Source organism: Mus pahari, chromosome 4, assembly GCF_900095145.1.
Source record: "Mus pahari chromosome 4, PAHARI_EIJ_v1.1, whole genome shotgun sequence".
Lineage (NCBI taxonomy): Eukaryota > Metazoa > Chordata > Mammalia > Rodentia > Muridae > Mus > Mus pahari.
In genome coordinates this window covers 90,265,407-90,284,861 of record NC_034593.1, presented here as the reverse complement: position 1 = coordinate 90,284,861, position 19,455 = coordinate 90,265,407, and the positions used below count along the sequence as shown (strand labels likewise).

The 19,455-nt window shown below is 48.3% G+C and overlaps 1 protein-coding gene across 1 annotated transcript; it reads left to right on the top strand.

Annotated features, from left to right (window-relative positions):
- Positions 1 to 2,167: 2,167 nt before the first annotated feature.
- On the top strand, positions 2,168 to 19,011 carry Tent5c (terminal nucleotidyltransferase 5C). Its single transcript, XM_021196263.1, has 2 exons — positions 2,168 to 2,260; positions 17,088 to 19,011. Exon 2 carries the CDS (start codon positions 17,115 to 17,117, stop codon positions 18,288 to 18,290), a length of 1,176 nt encoding a protein of 391 aa, XP_021051922.1. The 5' UTR covers positions 2,168 to 2,260; positions 17,088 to 17,114; the 3' UTR covers positions 18,291 to 19,011.
- The last annotated feature ends 444 nt before the right edge of the window (positions 19,012 to 19,455 follow it).

Below are 19,455 nucleotides of genomic sequence, written 5' to 3'. Positions count from 1 at the left end.
TGTATAGCAGACATATGGAAGAATGTTGACAGCAACTTCACAACGAACTGTCCAAAACCTGAAGCAAATGAAGTGCCTATCAAACGGTAAGCTGAGGGCATAAATTGCTGGTTATTTAATGAATATGCAGTAGTGAAGAATGAGCCGTGGTTACATACAACAACACAGAGGAATCTCATGGAAAGAAAAATGCTCACCCTCTGTTTCCCCATGTATAGTTCAAATACCGATACAATTGACATATGAAGACTGAGTTCTTAATATTGGTAACCCTGAGTCGGGCGTGGTGGCGCATGCCTTTAATCCCAGCACTTGGGAGGCAGAGGCAGAGGCAGGCAGATTTCCGAGTTAGAGGCCAGCCTGGTCTACAAAGTGAGTTCCAGGACAGCCAGGTCAATACAGAGAAACCCTGTCTTGAAAAAAAACATATATATATATATATATATATATATATATATATATATATATACTGTAATATATATATTATTATATAATATATATTATAGTATATATATATAGATTACTATATATATGTGTGTGTGTTTTTTTTTCGAGACAGGGTTTATGTTTTACAGTATATATATATATACTGTAATCTGTAATATATTTTGTAATAGAAACCCTGTAATCTATTGAGTGACAGGGGTCATGGCTAAGCTGGAAATGTTCTGGGTGACAGCTCTGTGGGTACACACACCCATCATTTTGTACACAATAAAAGACGCTGTGAGATCAGAAAGGGCTCACATTATCAACAACAAACCTGGCCATATACCCTGAATTTGGGAATTCACCTCCCCTACCAGAGAAAGCATGTGAATGTGTGAGGACTCTTCATAGCCTAGCAAACACTGCTGGGTACTCACGCTCCAGAGGTGGTGATTCAGGACGCCATCTAGGCCCCAGTACCCAGCAGAGGGTCAAACAAAACTCAACAAGTGTTTATTAACGACTGCTTTCTGATTTATTTAGTACCTGGCATGAACTTTTTACCAAGCAGTGCATGATTAATAGCTATTTCCATAATATTGATCTCACAGTTATCCCCTCCTTCCTCCCATACTACAGATGGGAAATAGAATTTTTGGAGGATAGGTCAAGACAGTCAGTAAAGCTGGGCGTGGTAGACCACGCCTATAACCCCAGCAGTTGGGAGGTACATAGAGGAGGATCAGTAAAAGGTGGCCAAGGCTACTTAGAGGCCTGTCTGGGTTTCAGGAGGCATCGTCTTAAAAATAAAAACCAAACCAAAATAGCTTCTTGCAATGCCTTCCGGATAGTTAAGTGGTGAAGGAGAGTTCCACTCATCAACCTTAATTCTGAAGCGGAGCCATCAACTATGTGCAAGGAAATTAAGGGCAGTGTGAGAGTGTGTGTGTGTGTGAGTGAGTGTGTGTGTGTGTGTGTGTCCCACCTGTGAGCAGTAACAAGCAGCAAAGCCCAGCGCTGTTCTCTGGAGGGCTGAGCTGTGTTTAAGGCTTTGGCGATGGCTTCCCGGTCCGCCAATTGCACGCAGGTGGTCCACGCGGCCAGAGAATCAGCTGCTTCCTTCCGCCCAGGACCACGACCTCACCTCCAGCCAATTTGCTCGAGGAATCAGAGATTTCCAGGGCCCACCTAAGAGTTTTCCGACTTCACAAACACCGCGCGAGACAGGCGTGGGCTTCCACTCCCGGCTCCCGGAAACCAGAGGGCACTGGGGCGAAGAGTGTCTAAAACTTTGAAAGAAGACGCGCCCGCCAGGGAGCAAGCGGGGTAGAGGGGAGAACAGTCCAGGCAAGGGAAAGCTAAAGGAGCCAGCAGAGAGGAGCGGCGAAGACAGAGGGAAATTGTGCCCTCAACCCCAAAGTTAGTTCGCCGCCCACAAAGCGCCTCTCTATTGCGCCTGCGCAATGCTGCCTGCCGGTCACCCCGCCCCTTTGAGCCGTCGGAGGTTTACTCGTCTCTCGGCAACCATTGACCCGAGGAGCCAATCAGAGGGCGGCGTTCGTCCGGCCCCCCGCCGTCAGCGCGGGGCGCAAGGATCCCTCGGGGCCCTGGCCGTCGCGCCCCGCCCTGGCTCCCCCGGGAGGCCGGCCGCGGGGCGGGGGCAGGGGCGGGGAGGCGTGGGGGAGTGGTCAGGCCGGTTAAGATCGGAGGGGGCGGCGGCCGGACCGCTCACTCGCCGCAGCTGTTTAGGGGCCGCAGTCTCCGCACCGCTCCTGCTGGGGGCTGCCCACGCCAACCACCTGCCTCAGTCACCTCCTCTTCCAACGCCCAGGTGAGTCCACGCTCCCCTCCTCCACGGGTGGGAGGATGCTGCTGCGGTCCTCCCGGGGGGAGCCACGCACTCCTGCTTAGGGTCGGTCCGGGCAGAGCCTGGTGAGATGCCCCGGGGATGGAGGAAAGATGCCAGCAGGTGTCAGGATCCGCCCGGCTCCCGCGTCCCTCACGCAAACTTTCCTCTGTGAAGGAGCGCAAACTTTTCAGAGACTGTGGCCGGGCTTTGGGAAACTTGGGCGAGTTCCTGCTGGCCGGGCGGCCGGAGTGTAGGTGGCTCTTTCCCTGCACCTAGTCGGTGTTTCGGCTCTGAGCTGCGCCCCTGTGGCGCACACACCAAGCCCGGAACCCGGGCGATTTTGAACCCCGCGGTTTTGGCGGCGCAGATGAAGACGCAGCGGTCTGGGGCTAAAGCCTGGCCGGCGAGGGGAGGGCAGTTTCCTGGGCTCGGTGCCCAGGATGGCGGCTGAGATCCTTTTCCCTTTGGGACTGTGGACACCGAGCGCGGCCAAATGATCGAAGCTGCGCGTCTCTCAGAAACTTCTCGAGAATTCAGCGGCTGTGAAACCTGGTTCCTCCCCTTTGGGGATCGAAAGTCGCATACTGCGTAGGCTGAAAGCCATGTAGTCAGTCAGTTGACTCTGATAGCGGTGCCGTTGGTGGCTTAGAGGCGCGGCTCCCGGATCGTCCGGGTCAGGGAACTTCTTTAGCGCAGTCTGCGAGGAGGGTGAGAGTCTTCACCATAGGAAGGAGTTAAGGAACCTGCAGTACCAGCTGGTAGCCTTACACCTAGCGCGGGCAGGCTGGCGGACAGGCGACCTCAAAGTCCTGGAGGGCTGGTGAGGAAATGCCTAGTTGGTTTTTCAGGAACGCAAAACTTCCACTGGCATCGATTGTCATCCCTAGGTGGTCTAGGCCTCTTTTTCTCTCCTCTCAACCTTTAATGTGGAGAAACCTTCAGAGCCCGGACCAATTCCTACGTCTTAAGCTCCTCCCTCCTCAATTTGAAGAATAAAGTGCTTACAACGAAAGATTTAATAGACTTACTGATTTATTAAGAATAGCTGTGTATGTAATAATTTGAATTGTGATGAGTTTGGTGTTCTGGAAGTAAAGTTAAGGTGGTCAAATCCTCCTAAATTAGGCCCCCAGCTGTTCCCGATACCCTGGGAAGGAGGGTGGCCATTGCTGGCTACAACAACTTCCACTGTAATTTGCTTGGCAAGGCAGCGAGGGAGCCAGAAAGCTAGCCAGGCAGCCAAGAGGGTAGTAGGAAGGCTTACCAAGAATTCTATCTTGCTGGAAGTCACCAGAGGTGTGATTGTTTTTCCACATCTTACCCCGCAGTCGAAGGGTGTGGGGTGAGGAGTAACGGAAGAGCCACTTTTCTCTCCCCGCTGTTGCAGCTGGACTGGTAGTGGCCCTGTCCTCTGCTGGCTTTGTTGGTGGGGATGGAGCACTTAGTATCTTAGTATCTGGATCGGGCAGCTGAAACCTTCTCTCTGAAGAGTCAGTTTGGTTTAAGAAGCTTTTTAGATGGTGAATTCGATGTGTGAAATAATTGTCCCAGAATCTGCACAGGATATTGCTTACTGTCATTAAAATTGTGGGGGTTGTTCAGCGATCTCTGGACTGTTACTAAAAGAAAGGTCCCGAAGTTTTATGAGTAACTTTAGTGTGTGCACCCAGAACAAACAGTCACACTCTTTAGTCTGAGTTTCTCCCATAATACCTACCTTGTATCTAGAGATTAAGTTTGTGAACTCAGAAGGGAGGACTTGGCTCCTGGCCTGTTGGTCTGAGTGTGAGTGGAGTGCCAAGGGCTCACTCTCCAGCTTTCCCAGCTCTGCTGCAAGTATAGCTACCAAGCTTTCTGCAGGACTTCCAGCCTCTGCCCTCCATCCCCAACCCCAGTGGGGATGCATCCCCACTGTGTCCAAGGCCAGGCAGATTATACTTGCCTTGCACTGCCCATCGGAAAGTCCGGGAACCACTCAGCAATGAAAGCAATTTAAAAGGGGACTGTTGTGCCCTGTTGTACTATTAGCTAGGCTCAGCTGCTACAAAATTGGAAAGCTGCATTGAATGTGTCCTCCCTTCCCAGCTTCATCCACTAAGTAGTTCCCTGTCCTCATCTCTCTCCTATGCTATGCTGTCTTAGACTCCTCCATGGAAGAAGGACAGCCTATATTACTAAGAAAAGCTGTAGAAGCAGAGATGGGCTAAGAGTTAAGGTGATGGTTAGGGGTTTCTTACCTCTTTCCTGACCTCCTGGACACTGACACTCTCTCTCTCTCTCTCTCTCTGTGTGTGTGTGTGTGTGTGTGTGTGTGTGTGTGTGTGTTTGGAGAGTAATAGGGAGTGAGGCAGAATCTTGGTTTAAAACTAGTGTGTTGGTTTATTCTCATTATTGAGGTAACAGGCCAATATGGGGAGATACCTTCCACCATCCCACTGTTTTGACTGTAGCTGTTGAAATTGTATTATGAGGGCACCAGCTTTTCCATATTTAAAGACGTGCTCATGAGTTTCAAGCTACTTGAGAAAAGCTGACCTTCTAATTTCTTGAGCCTGAGGTTTCTCCACTTTGTAACCTTTTGACTGGATGCGTTCATTGAAAGGAAGTTTTGGCTTAGAGTTCAAAAGGTTTATAGAAAACATCTTTACATAACTCAACTTTGTAAGGGAATCTTCTGAAGTGTTTCGAATTAATATTCTGTACAGCTGGGCCCTGGTAGCTTGTTCTTGAAGTGTTTGCAGAGCTTTCTGAAACAACAGGGGGGAAAAGCCCTTATTATGAAGTAATTCCTGACATGAAGCAGCTCTGTGTAAGGGTGGTCTGTGGTTTCAGAGCATCTTCCACTGTGGTCCTTACAGTGTGTGGTTGCTTTTTCTTGGATAATGGCGGTTGGGTCAGAAAGTGCTTCCTAGGTGGGGTTTGGTCCAGGTGCCAGGCAGGCAGGCCAAGGGAATGGGATGCGAAAGGCCTGTGGAAGAGCTTTAGAGGTGAGCTGAGCTGAGCTGGCCTGGCTTTCTCATGTACTTGAAGAGCTTGTTTTTCTCTCAGTTGTCCTTGCACATGGACCCCAGAAAAGTGTGGGTTTGTGGTCACAGCAGAGTCCTCACCCCTGCCTCGGAAGTGCATGCATGGCCTTGCGTACAGACATGCGTCTGTCATGTGAATGCACACACTGCTGGGTGCTGCCTGCTGTTCCTTGCAGAGACAGAAGCATGCTTGAAGTGGCTATCCTGCTGGATCAAGGGATCCGATGGAGCTTGCTTTCTGCGTCAGGAGCGCCTGGTTTAAAAGGCTGAATGGCTTCTTGATCATCTTTTCAGTGAAGCCTCTGCAGTGTAGGCTTGGAGCAGAGGAAAGGTGGCTGCATTAATCAACAGCTGAAACTCCTAAGACTGGCCAGCTTCTAGCCCCACCCCTGAGCACCTCTGCCCTCCCAGTCCTCCCAGCCCCAGCCCGCTCACTGAGCCCCAGCTCGCTCACTCAGCCTTTCTTGCTCGCTCTCTCTCTGTGTTCACTCAGCTGCTAGCTCTGCTGACTCTTTCATTTTGACTCTTTTTGTTTCTCACTGTCCTCGCTGACCTGGTTTAGAGGGGACGGTGGACGGGAGCTAGATGAGAGCATCAGCCCGCCTCCCTGGCTCTGGCCAGTGCTCAGTCCCGTGTGCCTGGAGCACTCAGCGCCTAGGATCTGCCCATCCATGAGTACTCTAACCTTAACCCTGCCTTCCTCCAAGATCGCTATTTCCTGATGCTTTCCTTGCTGTCCCACGGGCAGGTTTTCCTTTGCTGTGCAAAATACAGACTTAGATATTTGGAGAAAAAAAACTGAACACAGTCCATTTCCCTCTGATCTCTGCAGGCTCTGGTAGATCGGATCTCTCTGAGAGGACTGCCTCACCACACATCTCTCTGCTCCACTATGTTATAGGGTTTGCTTTTGTTTTTGTTTTGTTTTGCACACTTTCTTGTTTTTATTTTAATTTAAAAATTTTAATAGTGAACTGAAGGGCTTTGCTGTTGTTGTTTAGCCATCCCCCATTGCCTCCTCATTTGGCCCCTATCACAAAAACTGAGTGAAAAAAGTTATCCAAGGATTATGAACCATCCCCTCATCCCACCCAGGATCCCTTAACTTCCACACTTGGCCTTATAGGATGAGACCAGGTACCTTCTACATGGCCTGTCTGTCTGTCTGTCTCTGACACCCCTCCTCCCCTGTGCACTCTGGTGACCCCTGCCCCTGTTTGTCCTAGTTAGACATAGTCAGGCATCAGGGCTCAGCAGCTGCCTGAGGCTCTGGTGCTAGCAGTGGACTCTGGGGATGTAGAGAAAGAGTAGGTTTAAGAAGACACACGGGTGTTTGCTCTGGCTTGCTTCTCTAGAGGCCTGCACCGGCCGCTGCTGCTGTGTCCCGTTCCAGACTGTTGTAGACTTTGTGCTTGCTCCCTTGCTTCCTATAGGCTGCCCCTCACTGGGGGACACCTGGGCACTGATCCAGGCAGACCCCTGACCACCTCACACTTTCATTTCTTTATTGTTAACTATGTAGCAGACAGAGTCACTGCTATTGCAGAAACATATGGGACCAAAAGCCTGGTAAACAAGTCATTCAAACAATAAATTGATTTGTCTGCCTAACTATGTTAATTATCTGTGCCAAAAAAACCCCCCAAAAAACCCACACATGTAAAAGAGATATTGTCTATCCTTCCTTTATATCAAGTCCTTGGAATCTATGCTATATTTTGTATACACTATGCACTTCCGTCTGAACCTTCTACCTTTCGAGAGCTTGCGGCTACTGTATTGGGTGGTGTGAAGTTTGGCCCATGTGAGCACGGTGTTTTACTCTCAAATCCTGGTTCTCTGCATGTGAGAAGGAAGCGTAAGCTATGCAGAGTTACTGGAGAATGTATATAGGCTGTATGCTCTGCGTGGGCAGGGGTCTCTGTCTCCCGCCTTCAGGTCCCAGAATCCTAGGAGAGAGCTTGGGTATCTGAGGAAATGCAAGGCGTGGCTCAGCTTCCACACTGGCTTATTGAAGAGCACCCATCCTGCGAGGCAGATTTGACTCCTCAAAAAAAAAAAAAAAAAAAAAAAAAAAAAAAAAAAAAAAAAAAAAAAAAACAAAAAACAAAAACAAAAACCCAACCAACCAGCCGAACAAACAAAACCCAGGCTATTTGCTTCTCCGTTTCTTGCTCCTGTTTTAGTAGTTTTTTTTTTTTTTTCTTAGAGAATAGCTGGAAGAAATGTAGATGAAATCTGAGATTGGCAGGGGACCAGGGCTGATTTTTATTAACGGTTAAAATTTGCCAACCATTTGTCATTAGTTAGAACTTACCAACAATTAAAAATTCAAACAAACATGCAAGAGGAGTGAGCCGTCAAGGCGAAGATGCCTGAGATCTCTAGTGACTGTGGGCAGTCACACTGGTGAGCTGGAGTCACGCCAATGCGGCTCAACGCTGATAGAGCGCCACCTCTCAGAAAGTTGGTGCCTGTGTAAGTATTGTGCTGGTGTGGATTTATTTCTCCATGCAGTGTAATCCCCACGACGTATTTAAGTAGAGCACGTTTCTCTCCGCCCTTTCCTATGTTCAGAGGTCCATCACCTGCTACCTTAATACCCCTACCCTGAGTGGACAACCTGTAGTTCCCAACAGCCCTGAAACGAAGGCCAGCTTGCGCGTAGACATTTGTGAATGGGGTGTGTATACGTGTTTTACCCTGATAAGTGCTGCGTCAGAGAGCTGAGTGTTACTGGTCCCTTTGCTGATAAGACCCAGGGATGCAGCTAGTGACAAGGCAGAAGGACCCCAGGGATGCAGCTAGTGACGAGGCAGAAGGGCTTGTGCTACTTGTAACTAACTCCAGTTTTTGTTTTACTTAGCTGAAAGCTTCCCTAGGCTCTCAACTCGAGAGTGGGATGGTGTTACAGCCTTTGAAATAAACCTGAGGCATGTGGCCCAGTCCTCCTCTACACAGTCTCCTCTCCAGTCCACCTCTAAAACAAAAAAAGGGCCGGCTCTGTTTGGGAAGCCCTCTGTTCACGTGAGTTCATACCAGTAATGTCTGATTAAGAAATGCATGGTGTAGCAACCAATGCCTAGCTGCCAACCCATGGTGTCTGCATTCTGACAGTTGTTATACTCATGTTTGCAGTGACTTCAGGGTGTTCTCTTGAGCATTTGCCTATTGGAATACCCACCCCGGTGTTTTGATTCTGTTCTGTGCCTTCGAAGCCCCAGCGTGACTCCTTCCAGTCTTATCTCCCCACCCACACTTGCTTAGGCATCCTATTTTGAAAGGTGGAAAACAGCTTTCCCTTTGGAGTCATGTTCAGGTAGTGTCTGGACGGGGCGCAGTTACTGATAACTACTGGGTATTGGCTTCGGTAGAGAGGTGAGGATCTTGGTGTACAGCAGGGCAGCCCCCTCCCTTTCTGTGCCTTGGGGACTCTGCTGTGGGAAGCTGACCAAACTTTTTGCCTTTGGTAAACATCCGTGTGAAGTGGCTACTGATAATCCTGAGAAAATAGACTGAGGGCTCCGGCTGAATGTGAAGGAGCCTGAAAGTGAGAAAAAGACATCTGTGAGGGCTGGTGTCTCGCTGATGTAGGCATGTTTTCTCTGGGCATGGTTTTCTGGCCAGGGACAGCTATCATGAGCTGGGGAAGAATGGATGGTGGGCATTTGAGTGGGTTAATTGTAAATAGGACTGTGTGAGAAATACCTGACATAAGGGTACGTTTCAGCTCACAGCTTTAAGGTGCATGAGCATGGTGGGGGGTGGGGGTGGGGTATAGCAGTTGGAGAGCTAGTTCAACTTAGACAGCAGGGAGAGATGAACCCTGGATCTCGGCTTGCTTGTTTTTTATTCAGTCCCAGATCCAACCTGCTGGGAGATGCTGCAAACATTCTGAGTGGGTCTTTTCCCACCTCAGTAAAACCTCTCTGGAAAGGCTCTCTCAGACATCTCAGACATAACTCGAGATTTGTTACACAGATGATTCTGCATCCATGAGGTTGACGATGCAGAGTAAACATCACTATGGTGTATTGGGAGAAAATTGTGTAGAATACACTTTATCGCCCTTAAAAAGTAAGGCATTTGTTTATCTGAGCGAGTTGGGCTTTCTCCTCTGGGCTCTTCTCTATACTCGAAGCACACGCATGAGATCTCTGTTGGCTGTACTTTCTAAATGTGTCTGGGGGCCTGTGCAAGTCTCCAGAATGTAACTCTTCAGTGTTGGGAATCCAGGCTGTGGTGGGGGCTGGAAGCCAACAGACTAAGGGCTTCTCTGTTGCCCTAGGCCTTAGGTAACTTCTGGCCTTTATGATTCCAGAAATGCAGGGAGGGAGGGAGAGAAGGAGGGAGAAAGGGAGGGAGGGAGGGAGAGAGGGAGAGAGGGAGAGAGGGAGAGAGGGAGAGAGGGAGAGAGGGAGAGAGATAGGCAGGGAGGACATCTTTTCAGAAGGCCAAGTCTTCAACCCTGGCTTTGTTCTTCACTTCTTAGCTGCTGGCTTTAGATGTTACTCAAAGAACTTGGCTGAGCCTGGGATGCCCTTCAGTAGCAAAGCACTGAACTTAGTAGACACAAATCCTTAATTTCATAAGTGCGCACACGCATGTAGATGTGTAAATGCATGTGCATGCACACTTGAGTTCTAGCTCTTTTTCCTCAGGTCAAAGACTCATACGTCCAGACAGTATGGAAGTGTGGGAAGTGACAGTGGGAAGTGACATGTTTTATCCGCGGTTGGGTGGGCCTTTGTGGTCTGTCCTAGGTTGATTCTGTTTTCAGGTATGTCCCAGGCTAGCCCTTGGGGTGCTGGTAACTCTATAAATATACGTGGCCCCCTTTGCTCAGCAGCTCCTGCTCCCTCCGCCCTCTTGGCTATAGAGAAGCTCTCTTTGTTCTGTGGCTTTGTCATGGACCAACACTCTTGATCCCCTAGTCACCAAAGGACATCCTACTGGTTATTTATTCTATAAGTGATGTCCACCCCCTGCTGATAAATCTGGTCTGCTGTTACTGCATCCTCTCTGTGCCTTTCAGACCATCTGATTGGCTGGCTCCTTCCACTTCTGGCTTCTCTGTTCTTCTGAACCTGCTATCTCTATCATCACCCACCCCCACCCCCAACTAAGCCAGCATCTTAGTGCAGCACCCTCCAAGCTGAAATCTTAGGCCAGGCTGCCTTCTCTGAAGCATTAACCCCTAGTGTGCCCATACCTACTACTGCCATTCTGGCAGCTCCAGTGAGGTTGGATATATCCCAAAGTTGTCATGACTCTGGGGGAGTGGGGAGCAGTTTCTGTCCTGACAGCCATCAGATACTTCAGTTCTCAACGTGTCTGCCCTGCCTTTAGCACCTGCCGTCTGGCCTTGCCTCACTCCAGTGGTTCAGAATTCTGTGCTACCCTCTGATCAAAGCACCTCCGTGCTTTTTTCCCCTGTTCCTTCTACTTGGCGCCACCCCCCTCCCATGGCCACCGGGACAGCTAGTTCTTCTGAAAGTTTTCTCCCACTCTGTAATACACCACAGCTGCCCACCTGCTTACCTACCTGAAGAGATAAGAAACCTCTTCAGTCCTATTCCTGCCATGGACCAACTGTGTGTCCTTGGACAGCTTACAATGTGCATATCCTCTTGGTTCTTCAGTGTCTGCCCCTGAAGTAAGTGGAAATAGCATCTCCTTTATAGGGATTTCAAAGACTCTTATTTATTTACTGTACAGCAGGTGTGTTGAGGTCACAAGGCAACTTGTGAGGGTCGGTTCTCTCCTTTCACCATGTGGGCTCTGGATCATCAGGCTTGGTGGCAAGCACCTTTACCTGCGGAGCCATCTTGCCTGCCCTATACTGCTTATATAGAAACCAGACCGGTCAGATGTAGGTAGAGCCCTCGACATCATGGTCTTGTTGACTGTGATTGTGGCAAAATTTCCTGGGGCTGAGCATCCAGGTGCATTTCTTGTTCTCTGGCCACAGCTGTAGTGGCTTCTGTTATGCAAAGCACCCCAGAGGACCATGCCTTGGTCAGTACCCGACTGGCAATTCTGCAGAATGGGTAGAAGTTACCTTGTGGGAAACAATATGGGGCTGACTGGAGGATATTTGTTTTGAAACAGCAGGTGTGCAGCCCCTTTGAGAAGTGGGACTTCTCAGACACGGTGGCCTGTGAATCATTTCTGGGGACTCTGAAAGCTACCACTAAGTCACATTGGAGGGTTTGGGGTCTAAATCCTTTGGTTCTAGAGCAGGCAGTAAAGTGTGATCCACTCAGTCAGGAGGCAGGAGAGGAGCCATGGTCAGAGCCAGCAGAAAGCAGTTTGCTTTTTTTTCTTTCTTTCTTTCTTTCTTTCTTTCTTTCTTTCTTTCTTTCTTTCTTTCTTTCTTTCCTTCTTTCTTTCTTTCTTTCTTTCTTTCTTTCTTTNTTCTTTCTTTCTTTCTTTCTTTCTTTCTTTCTTTCTTTCTTTCTTTCCTTCTTTCTTTCTTTCTTTCTTTCTTTCTTTCTTTCTTTCTTTCTTTCTTTGGTTGGAACAAATAACTTTTTGTTCTAGAAATTCTTGTCTGAGTAGCAATAAGAAGAGGTTATCTAGTGCACTCGTGGGCTTTGACCTCTGTTCCCTGTTGTCCCCTAACCTCCTGCCCTCCAGGGTCCCTTGGACCTGAGGGAGGAGCCAACAGTTCCAAGAATTAGAACCTTGGCTCCAGGGACAAGGTCCTGTGCTCCTTTCATTTATGAACCATCCTGTTTAAATTGGGGACAGGGGGGAAGGTTGGCTTGTGAAGGTTACCTGGGAATTGATTGCAGCAGTGGCTTCTGTGTGTGATTTCCTTTGGTTTTACACACCATCTACCCTGTACTTTATATAATGGATAAGGAATAAGCCTGACCTGTGGTTTCCCCTCACATGGGTCACCGTGGTGAGAGGCAGCATGGTGTACAGTGAACCATTCTCAACCACTTTTTCTTCTGCTTAAATGTCCAGGGTCTTAAGTCTCTTTGCCCCTAGAGTCCTCTCGTACACAGGGGAGGAGAGAGAAGAGTTTGTGTGGAAGATACAGAAAGGATTCCTTCCCGTGCTGGGGTGTCTTTGTTCCATGCCCATGTTTCACCCAAGCCTCAGGTCTGTGCCAGGGCTTGGTCCTTGCCCATGGACGGCACTTAGCCCAACTTGAAAAGCTTTAAGAAGAAGATGCACATTTATGAAAGAGATGCCCATTTTAAAAAGATTAGGATTCGGGAACAGTAAAAGGGAATTTCGCCACCCAGGGGAGGTGGGGGGAGAATGCTGAGAGAAGATGGCCCCTCTCTTCGTTCTTAAACCTACAAGAGAGGCAGGAGAAAGGGTTGTTGCATTCCCTCTGTAGCAGGAGAAAGGGTTGTTGCATTCCCTCTNGCAGGAGAAAGGGTTGTTGCATTCCCTCTGTAGCAGGAGAAAGGGTTGTTGCATTCCCTCTATAGTGTGCTTCTTATGGGCTCCATTCCCCTCGAAACCTGCTCCACTCTTCATATTTATGTCCAAAGAAGTTGGTATAGAGGAAGCCAGTGTAAGAGTCTTGAATTTCTAAAAGTCTACTTACTGCCTTAAAAAAAAGTTCTTACAACTGTAGCCAATAATCAGCAAGAGGGCATCACAGAAGAGAGGGCACCGAGAGGCAGCTCTGCTTGATCTGAGGTGACAAGCAGCTGCCTTGGGAAACTGTAGGCAGTGTATTTTGATACCGAACATTGCGTACTCGTGGCAAGATGAGCAGACCTGACATTTTGAGTTTTTCTTTTAGTATAAGCAGTGGATGTCTTTTTATTCTTAATGTATGTTAGGTAGAAACTTGATGAAAGGCTTTCCAGAGGGAAATCCTTCTCTCCCCTGCTTCCCCTACAGAAGTCAACATTTAAAAGGGGCAGGGAAAGCTTCCAAATACATCTGATGTAGTTGATAGTTGGATGCAGGAATGAGGAAGGGAGGAACTGAGGAAGTTTAATGCAGGACACCTGAATAGAATTCTCTAAGGGAAAGATTTTAGAATGTGGGTCATGAGATTTTACATTTCTATCAATGAATACATCCAAGTCCAAAGGGCACAAAGTACATTTTCTTTTCCACATCCACACCAGGAGGAGGATGGTGCTTGGTTCAGATGGAGTTGTGTTTAGGCATAGAGTTTTGCATGCCCAGTTTTACACAAGCAAGCATTTTCTGTATCATAAACACCGAGCAGGCACTTTTCTTTTGAACCACTGCATGCTTCTAGGCATGGCTATATACGTGCGTTAGATCATTTCTCCCTCTGCATGCTTCTGGGCATGGCTGTATAAGCGTGTTAAATGGTTTATCCCTCTTCCGATGATGTGACGTGCACTCCCAGCTTTATGACGATCTCTGTCCTTGCAACTCTACAGGGCATCAGAGGAGGGGGTGGGGTAGAAGCAGAATAGATAATGGAACTTAACAGTTGAGGCTCTTTGAGGAGCCCAGGGCTGTGCAGCAGAGGTGTCTGCTGTCCCACACGAGACTAAGCATTGCCAGGGTGGTGGGTTATGAAGTAGCAATGAAAATACTTTTATGGTTGGGGGGTCATCACAATAAGAACTGTACTAAAGAATTGCAGCATTAGGAAGGTTGAGAACCACTGAACTAGATCTTAGTCTTTAGTCAGTGACCTAACCAGCTAGATCTTAGTTTAGCAGGAGATGTGGAAACCAGCTTTCCTATTATCCAAATCCTTGCCATCTCTTTTTATTTTGGATTGGGGCTTTTTGTTTGTTTGCGTCTTCACTTGTTTGAGTCAGGGTCTCTATTTAGCCCAGGCTAGTCTCAAACTTCAATCCTCCTATCTCAGACTCTTAAGTGCTGTGATCCTAGGTCTGAGCCCCCGTGCACAGCCCCCTTTACTGTTCTGAAATGCTTTCTTCTTCATAGCAAATCCTCATATGTATTTGATTTACATATTTAAAAAATTCTGTCCCAACAATTTGTTCTTTTGTGCTGATAGAGTTTCTATCTTTACAGCTCTTTCTCCTCTCTTACAAGCTGGGTTAGCTCATTTCCATTGTGTTTAGAACATTTCTGGCTATTTCTGCCCCCTCATCCATTGTGAACCTTACAGGTACCCAGTCTAACATAAGTTTTAACTTTGAATCTGCTGACAATATAAAGCTGTGTGAAAGTCTTCTCACATTTATTTTTACCCCAAAGGGAAGAGTTAATGGCTCCTGGCTTCTCTGCAGTCCCAGAGAGCCCTTCTGTGGTGTTCTAGAGCAGTCTTGACTTTAGCACCCCATAGGGTTCTGTCTGGAGCTTTTCTTTTCTTTCTTTTCTTTTTTTAAAATTTTTTTATTAGACATTTTATTTACATTTCAAATGTTATTCCCTTTCCCACTTTCCTCTCCGAAAATCCCCTATCCCCTCCCCCCCCCTGCTCCCCAACCCACCCTCTCCTGTTTCCTGGCCCTGGCATTCCCCTACACTGGGACATAGAATCTTCGCAAGGCCAAGGGCCTCTTCTGGAGCTTTTCTTAAAAGTTGTTCCTTTCGTCTCACTTGGTGACCACATTGTGACTTCTCAGACATGGCGTCAAATGTGTGAGCCTTGGAAGTGTAAGAGGTGGCAGACTGCATAGCAGTGTGCCAGGCTGAAAGCCTCCACCCCAGGCTGCAGGTGGTCTAGCTTCTAGCTGTGGCTCAAAACAAGTCTCAGACCACAATACCTTCCTGAAATCATTTGGATTTGCTCAAGCGTAAGTCTCCTGTATACTACTCANNAAAAAAAAAAAAAAAAAAAAAAAAGGTGTGGGGGAGGGGTGTGGGGAGGGAAGAGACAGAACCACCAAGTGTACAGTGAGCACAGAGAAAAGAGAACCCAGCTGTCCCAAATCTGGCTGGAAGGCAAATGCCAGCCCCAGTAGACGTTAGGTGTGCATCCAGGCTGCCCGTCACTGAGGCGAGCCATGCTGGGCTGATCTAAATAGCTGCAGATGTTTGAAGCCTCTTTCATCTTTTCGATAAGCAAGCAGAAGGGCACCCAGCCCCAGAGCCCAGGAGAGCCAAAAGCCTGCTTTGATTCTGGGTTAGGGTGGGTCATTTCCAGCTTAGCAGATCACCAGTTCCCGAACTTGTGTGTTCTGTGCTGGCTCAAGAGGCTCCTGCCAGCCCCAGATTGTTGCTACCTCTGGCGTGGGCCGCCTCCTTCCCTCGCTCTGGTGTTCCTGCAGCAGCTCACCTTGGCTTTGTTATTTTGTGTCTGCCTCTCTATAAGTGAACATTTCTTTGCTTTCCTTTTGACCCCAACAGGGGGACAGCCTCTTTTTTTTTTTTTTTTTTTGTCTGTCGTATTTACCTCCTTCCACCAGAGCTGTGTAAACCATGTCTGGTATTGCCATCAATCTCTGTGATGGGAACCATAAAAGCTCATCTCCATGTGACTACTGGGTAGCTTGGCACTGTTACAGCCACAAATCCCTGGACTGAGGCGGGCTAGAAATCCATGTTGGAGCCCAAGGAGAATGCCCCGATGTGCATTAAAAAGCAGCAGTGTCCACACAATGGGACCGTGGCTGTCTGAATGCTGTCGGCACATAGCTTTGCAGGGTGGAAACCGTTCACGGTGAAATTAGAAGACTGCATAGAGACTTTGTTTCAGCTTTTACATCTGTCTACATGACACTGAATCCACACAAGGCCACAAGCACTTTGAGTTTCTAAGATACCAATGTCTGCTCTTATGTATTGGGATTTCCAGAGCTTTACCATTTTCATCTCTTTTAAAGTGAGATATACTTTCCTGGCACTGGGTGAAAGTGTAGCTCAGTGTAGGCACTTTGCCTGCATGCTCAATGCCCAGGCTTCAGTCCCCAGTGTGCTACACACATGTGCACACACAATTATTTGGGAAACTTTGTGGTTCCATCATGTGAAGAAAGAGAAGTGCTTTCTCTCCTCCTGGTATTCCGTTCTAACTATATTCATCTTAAACAGCTTCAAGGAACTCTGAGGAAGGCCTTTGGAAGTTTACCTACCCCGAAGCCTTGCATCCTTGCAGAAGGATGTTCTCACTGCAAAGCTGATCTAACTTCTGCCTGACCACCGCCATGGTCTTACAAACAACTCCGTTCTGTCCCACATGTCATGGTATTTGTTGTAGGACAGATGATGGCCATATATGAAAAGGAAGTGGCTGTCTTCCAGAGCAAAGATGTGGCCTATGTGGGGAGCAAATGGGGCAGTGGTGTGTGTGTGTGTGTGTGTGTGTGTGTTTGTGTACGTGAATGTGTGTGTGTTGGTGTGACAGAGTATGTAAGTATGAGTGTAAGTGTGCATGTGTATGTGTGTGTGTTGCACTGGTTACTCAGATTTAGGCATCCACCCGTTCAAAATATAGTTAGGGAGCTAAAAGCAGAAGGAACTTCTATAGAACCAGGAGAAAATTAGTAAAACATACAGGGCCTATTTCTCTCTGCAGTTAGAGGTCCTTCAATGTTGCTTAGATGACATGGTTAGTTTGCTATTCTTCACCTAAAACAGTCCCTCTCCCCCTCCCCCGCATAGGTCAAGCACACCAGCAGCAGCTAGAGAACCCACACAAAGCAAAGCAGTGCCTTATCACCCTGCTGTAGAACGGAGCTTGTGCCTCGCTGGGTATTACTCTTGGTTGCAGCCGTGCTGAGCAGTAGACACTGTTGACTGCTGTTTTGCAGGAAGTTGTTCAGAGATGGGTCAGTGCCTCTGCACTGGCTCCTCCGTTGGTTCTCCCGGCCCATGCACATCCTAACTGCTTCCCTCCTTTTACTTTTCAGCTTCCCTTGGCCAGAACATCCCCTAAAATGGCAGAGGAGGGCAGCAGTACCAAGGACTCTGAGTCCTTCAGCGTGCTCAACTGGGATCAGGTTAGCCGGCTGCATGAGGTCCTGACTGAGGTCGTACCCATCCATGGGCGAGGCAACTTTCCAACCTTGGAGATAACTCTGAAGGACATTGTCCAGACTGTCCGAGGCCGGCTGGAGGAGGCAGGCATCAAAGTGCAAGACGTCCGGCTGAACGGCTCTGCAGCTGGCCATGTTTTGGTGAAAGACAACGGCTTGGGTTGCAAAGATCTGGATCTGATCTTTCACGTGGCTCTTCCCACAGAGGCAGAATTTCAGCTGGTGAGAGATGTGGTTCTATGCTCCCTTCTGAACTTTCTGCCAGAGGGCGTGAATAAGCTCAAAATCAGTCCCGTCACCCTGAAGGAGGCGTATGTGCAGAAGCTGGTGAAGGTCTGCACAGACACAGACCGCTGGAGCCTGATTTCCCTCTCCAACAAGAACGGGAGGAACGTGGAGCTCAAGTTTGTTGACTCCATCCGGCGTCAGTTTGAGTTCAGCGTGGACTCTTTCCAGATCATCCTAGATTCTTTGCTCTTTTTCTATGACTGCTCCAGTAATCCCATCTCCGAGCCTTTCCACCCCACAGTGATCGGGGAGAGCATGTACGGGGATTTTGAGGAAGCCTTTGACCATCTTCAGAACAGGCTGATCGCCACCAAGAACCCTGAAGAAATCCGAGGCGGGGGTCTTCTCAAGTATAGCAACCTCCTCGTGCGGGACTTCAGGCCTGCGGACCAGGAGGAGATCAAGACCCTGGAGCGTTACATGTGTTCCAGGTTTTTCATCGACTTCCCCGACATCCTGGAACAGCAGAGGAAGCTGGAGACCTACCTTCAGAACCACTTCGCGGACGAGGAGAGGAGCAAGTACGACTACCTCATGATTCTTCGCAGGGTCGTGAACGAGAGCACCGTGTGCCTCATGGGGCACGAACGCAGGCAGACCCTGAACCTCATCTCTCTCCTGGCCTTGCGTGTGCTGGCGGAGCAAAACATCATCCCCAGTGCCACCAACGTCACCTGTTACTACCAGCCAGCTCCTTACGTCAGCGATGGCAACTTCAACAACTATTACATTGCTCACCCTCCAATTACCTACAGCCAGCCTTATCCTACATGGCTGCCCTGTAACTAACCTGAAGACCTGAGGGTTTCCACAGTGGGAACTCGGTTAGGGCAGGGACTCTCAGGTAGGAGAACCTCTTTCTAGATGTAGGTGTTTGGCTTTCGAAGGGGAACTCAGCTCCGACTCTGTTTTTCTTTTTGTACCCATTGGAATAGGACCACAGACTATCGCGAGCCAACCCTAAAAGGACCCATAGTTGAGTGCCACTCAGGGAGATGCAACAGGAGGCGTGACTTCTCACCATCTTTCTAAGATAGTCACTAACACGTCACTCCCCAGACATTAGCACATGGGATCTGAGCTCGGTACAGTCTCTGAGATTGGGGGAGTCAGACAGCGTATGAGGAGCGATCCAGGCGCTCTCCTCCACTGAGTCCTCGGTAGATTCTGCAGGCTCTCTCATTCAGGATTCTCAGCAGTCATGTGAGAGATGCACTGATAGTCTCTCACTGGGTCAATTTTAGCTCCCCAAACTGATAAACCGTGAGGGTGCTCTTTGTGACTGAATTTTCACTCACGGGACTAAGTTGTGTCTGTCTAGTCCCCATCGGCAAGAGCTGAGAATTTCATTCATCAATAAACCAAAGCCAATAGCTGGAGACTTGAGATCTGGTTGGAAGTGGTTTATGGTATATGCTGTGCTTTATCAAGGAATTATGAGATATTGTGGAGAAAAAAAAATGACCTTTTTCTTGAAATGTAACTTGAAAACAAAATAAAATGTGGAACAACGTTAAAGTAGAATTGTGGTGGAGGGGCGGTGATTGTCGATAGGAAACACAGATATTTTGGTTTTGGTTTTGTTTGTTTTTTCTTTAAGGAATTCTTATTGAATGACACATTCCCCCTGCCCCGCCCCCCCATTGGCTCTCTGATGACTGTCTCATGTTTGCTCTTCCTGCATAAGGAGTCACTGTCATGACTGACAGGAGGTTCTTCCCACGTTTTAATTGGAAGCCCTTTATGCACATCACTCCCAGTATGAAAAAGATTTTTGTTGGAGTCCACTGACTGCTCTCCACCAATCCCTTCAAAAGTAGCCATTACATTCCCCAGATAGTTTCCACAGCTGGAAAATTCAGGGATTTCAGGAGAAGAGAGTAGCCAGTGGAACCATTCTTGAATTCCACTTCCTCTCTCCAAGGTGCAGGGGAGCAGGGGTTTAGTGTCAAGT

Bases quoted from the DNA above. Each gene is read 5' to 3' on its own strand.
- Tent5c (XM_021196263.1), top strand. From the start codon at position 17,115: ATGGCAGAGGAGGGCAGCAGTACCAAGGACTCTGAGTCCTTCAGCGTG.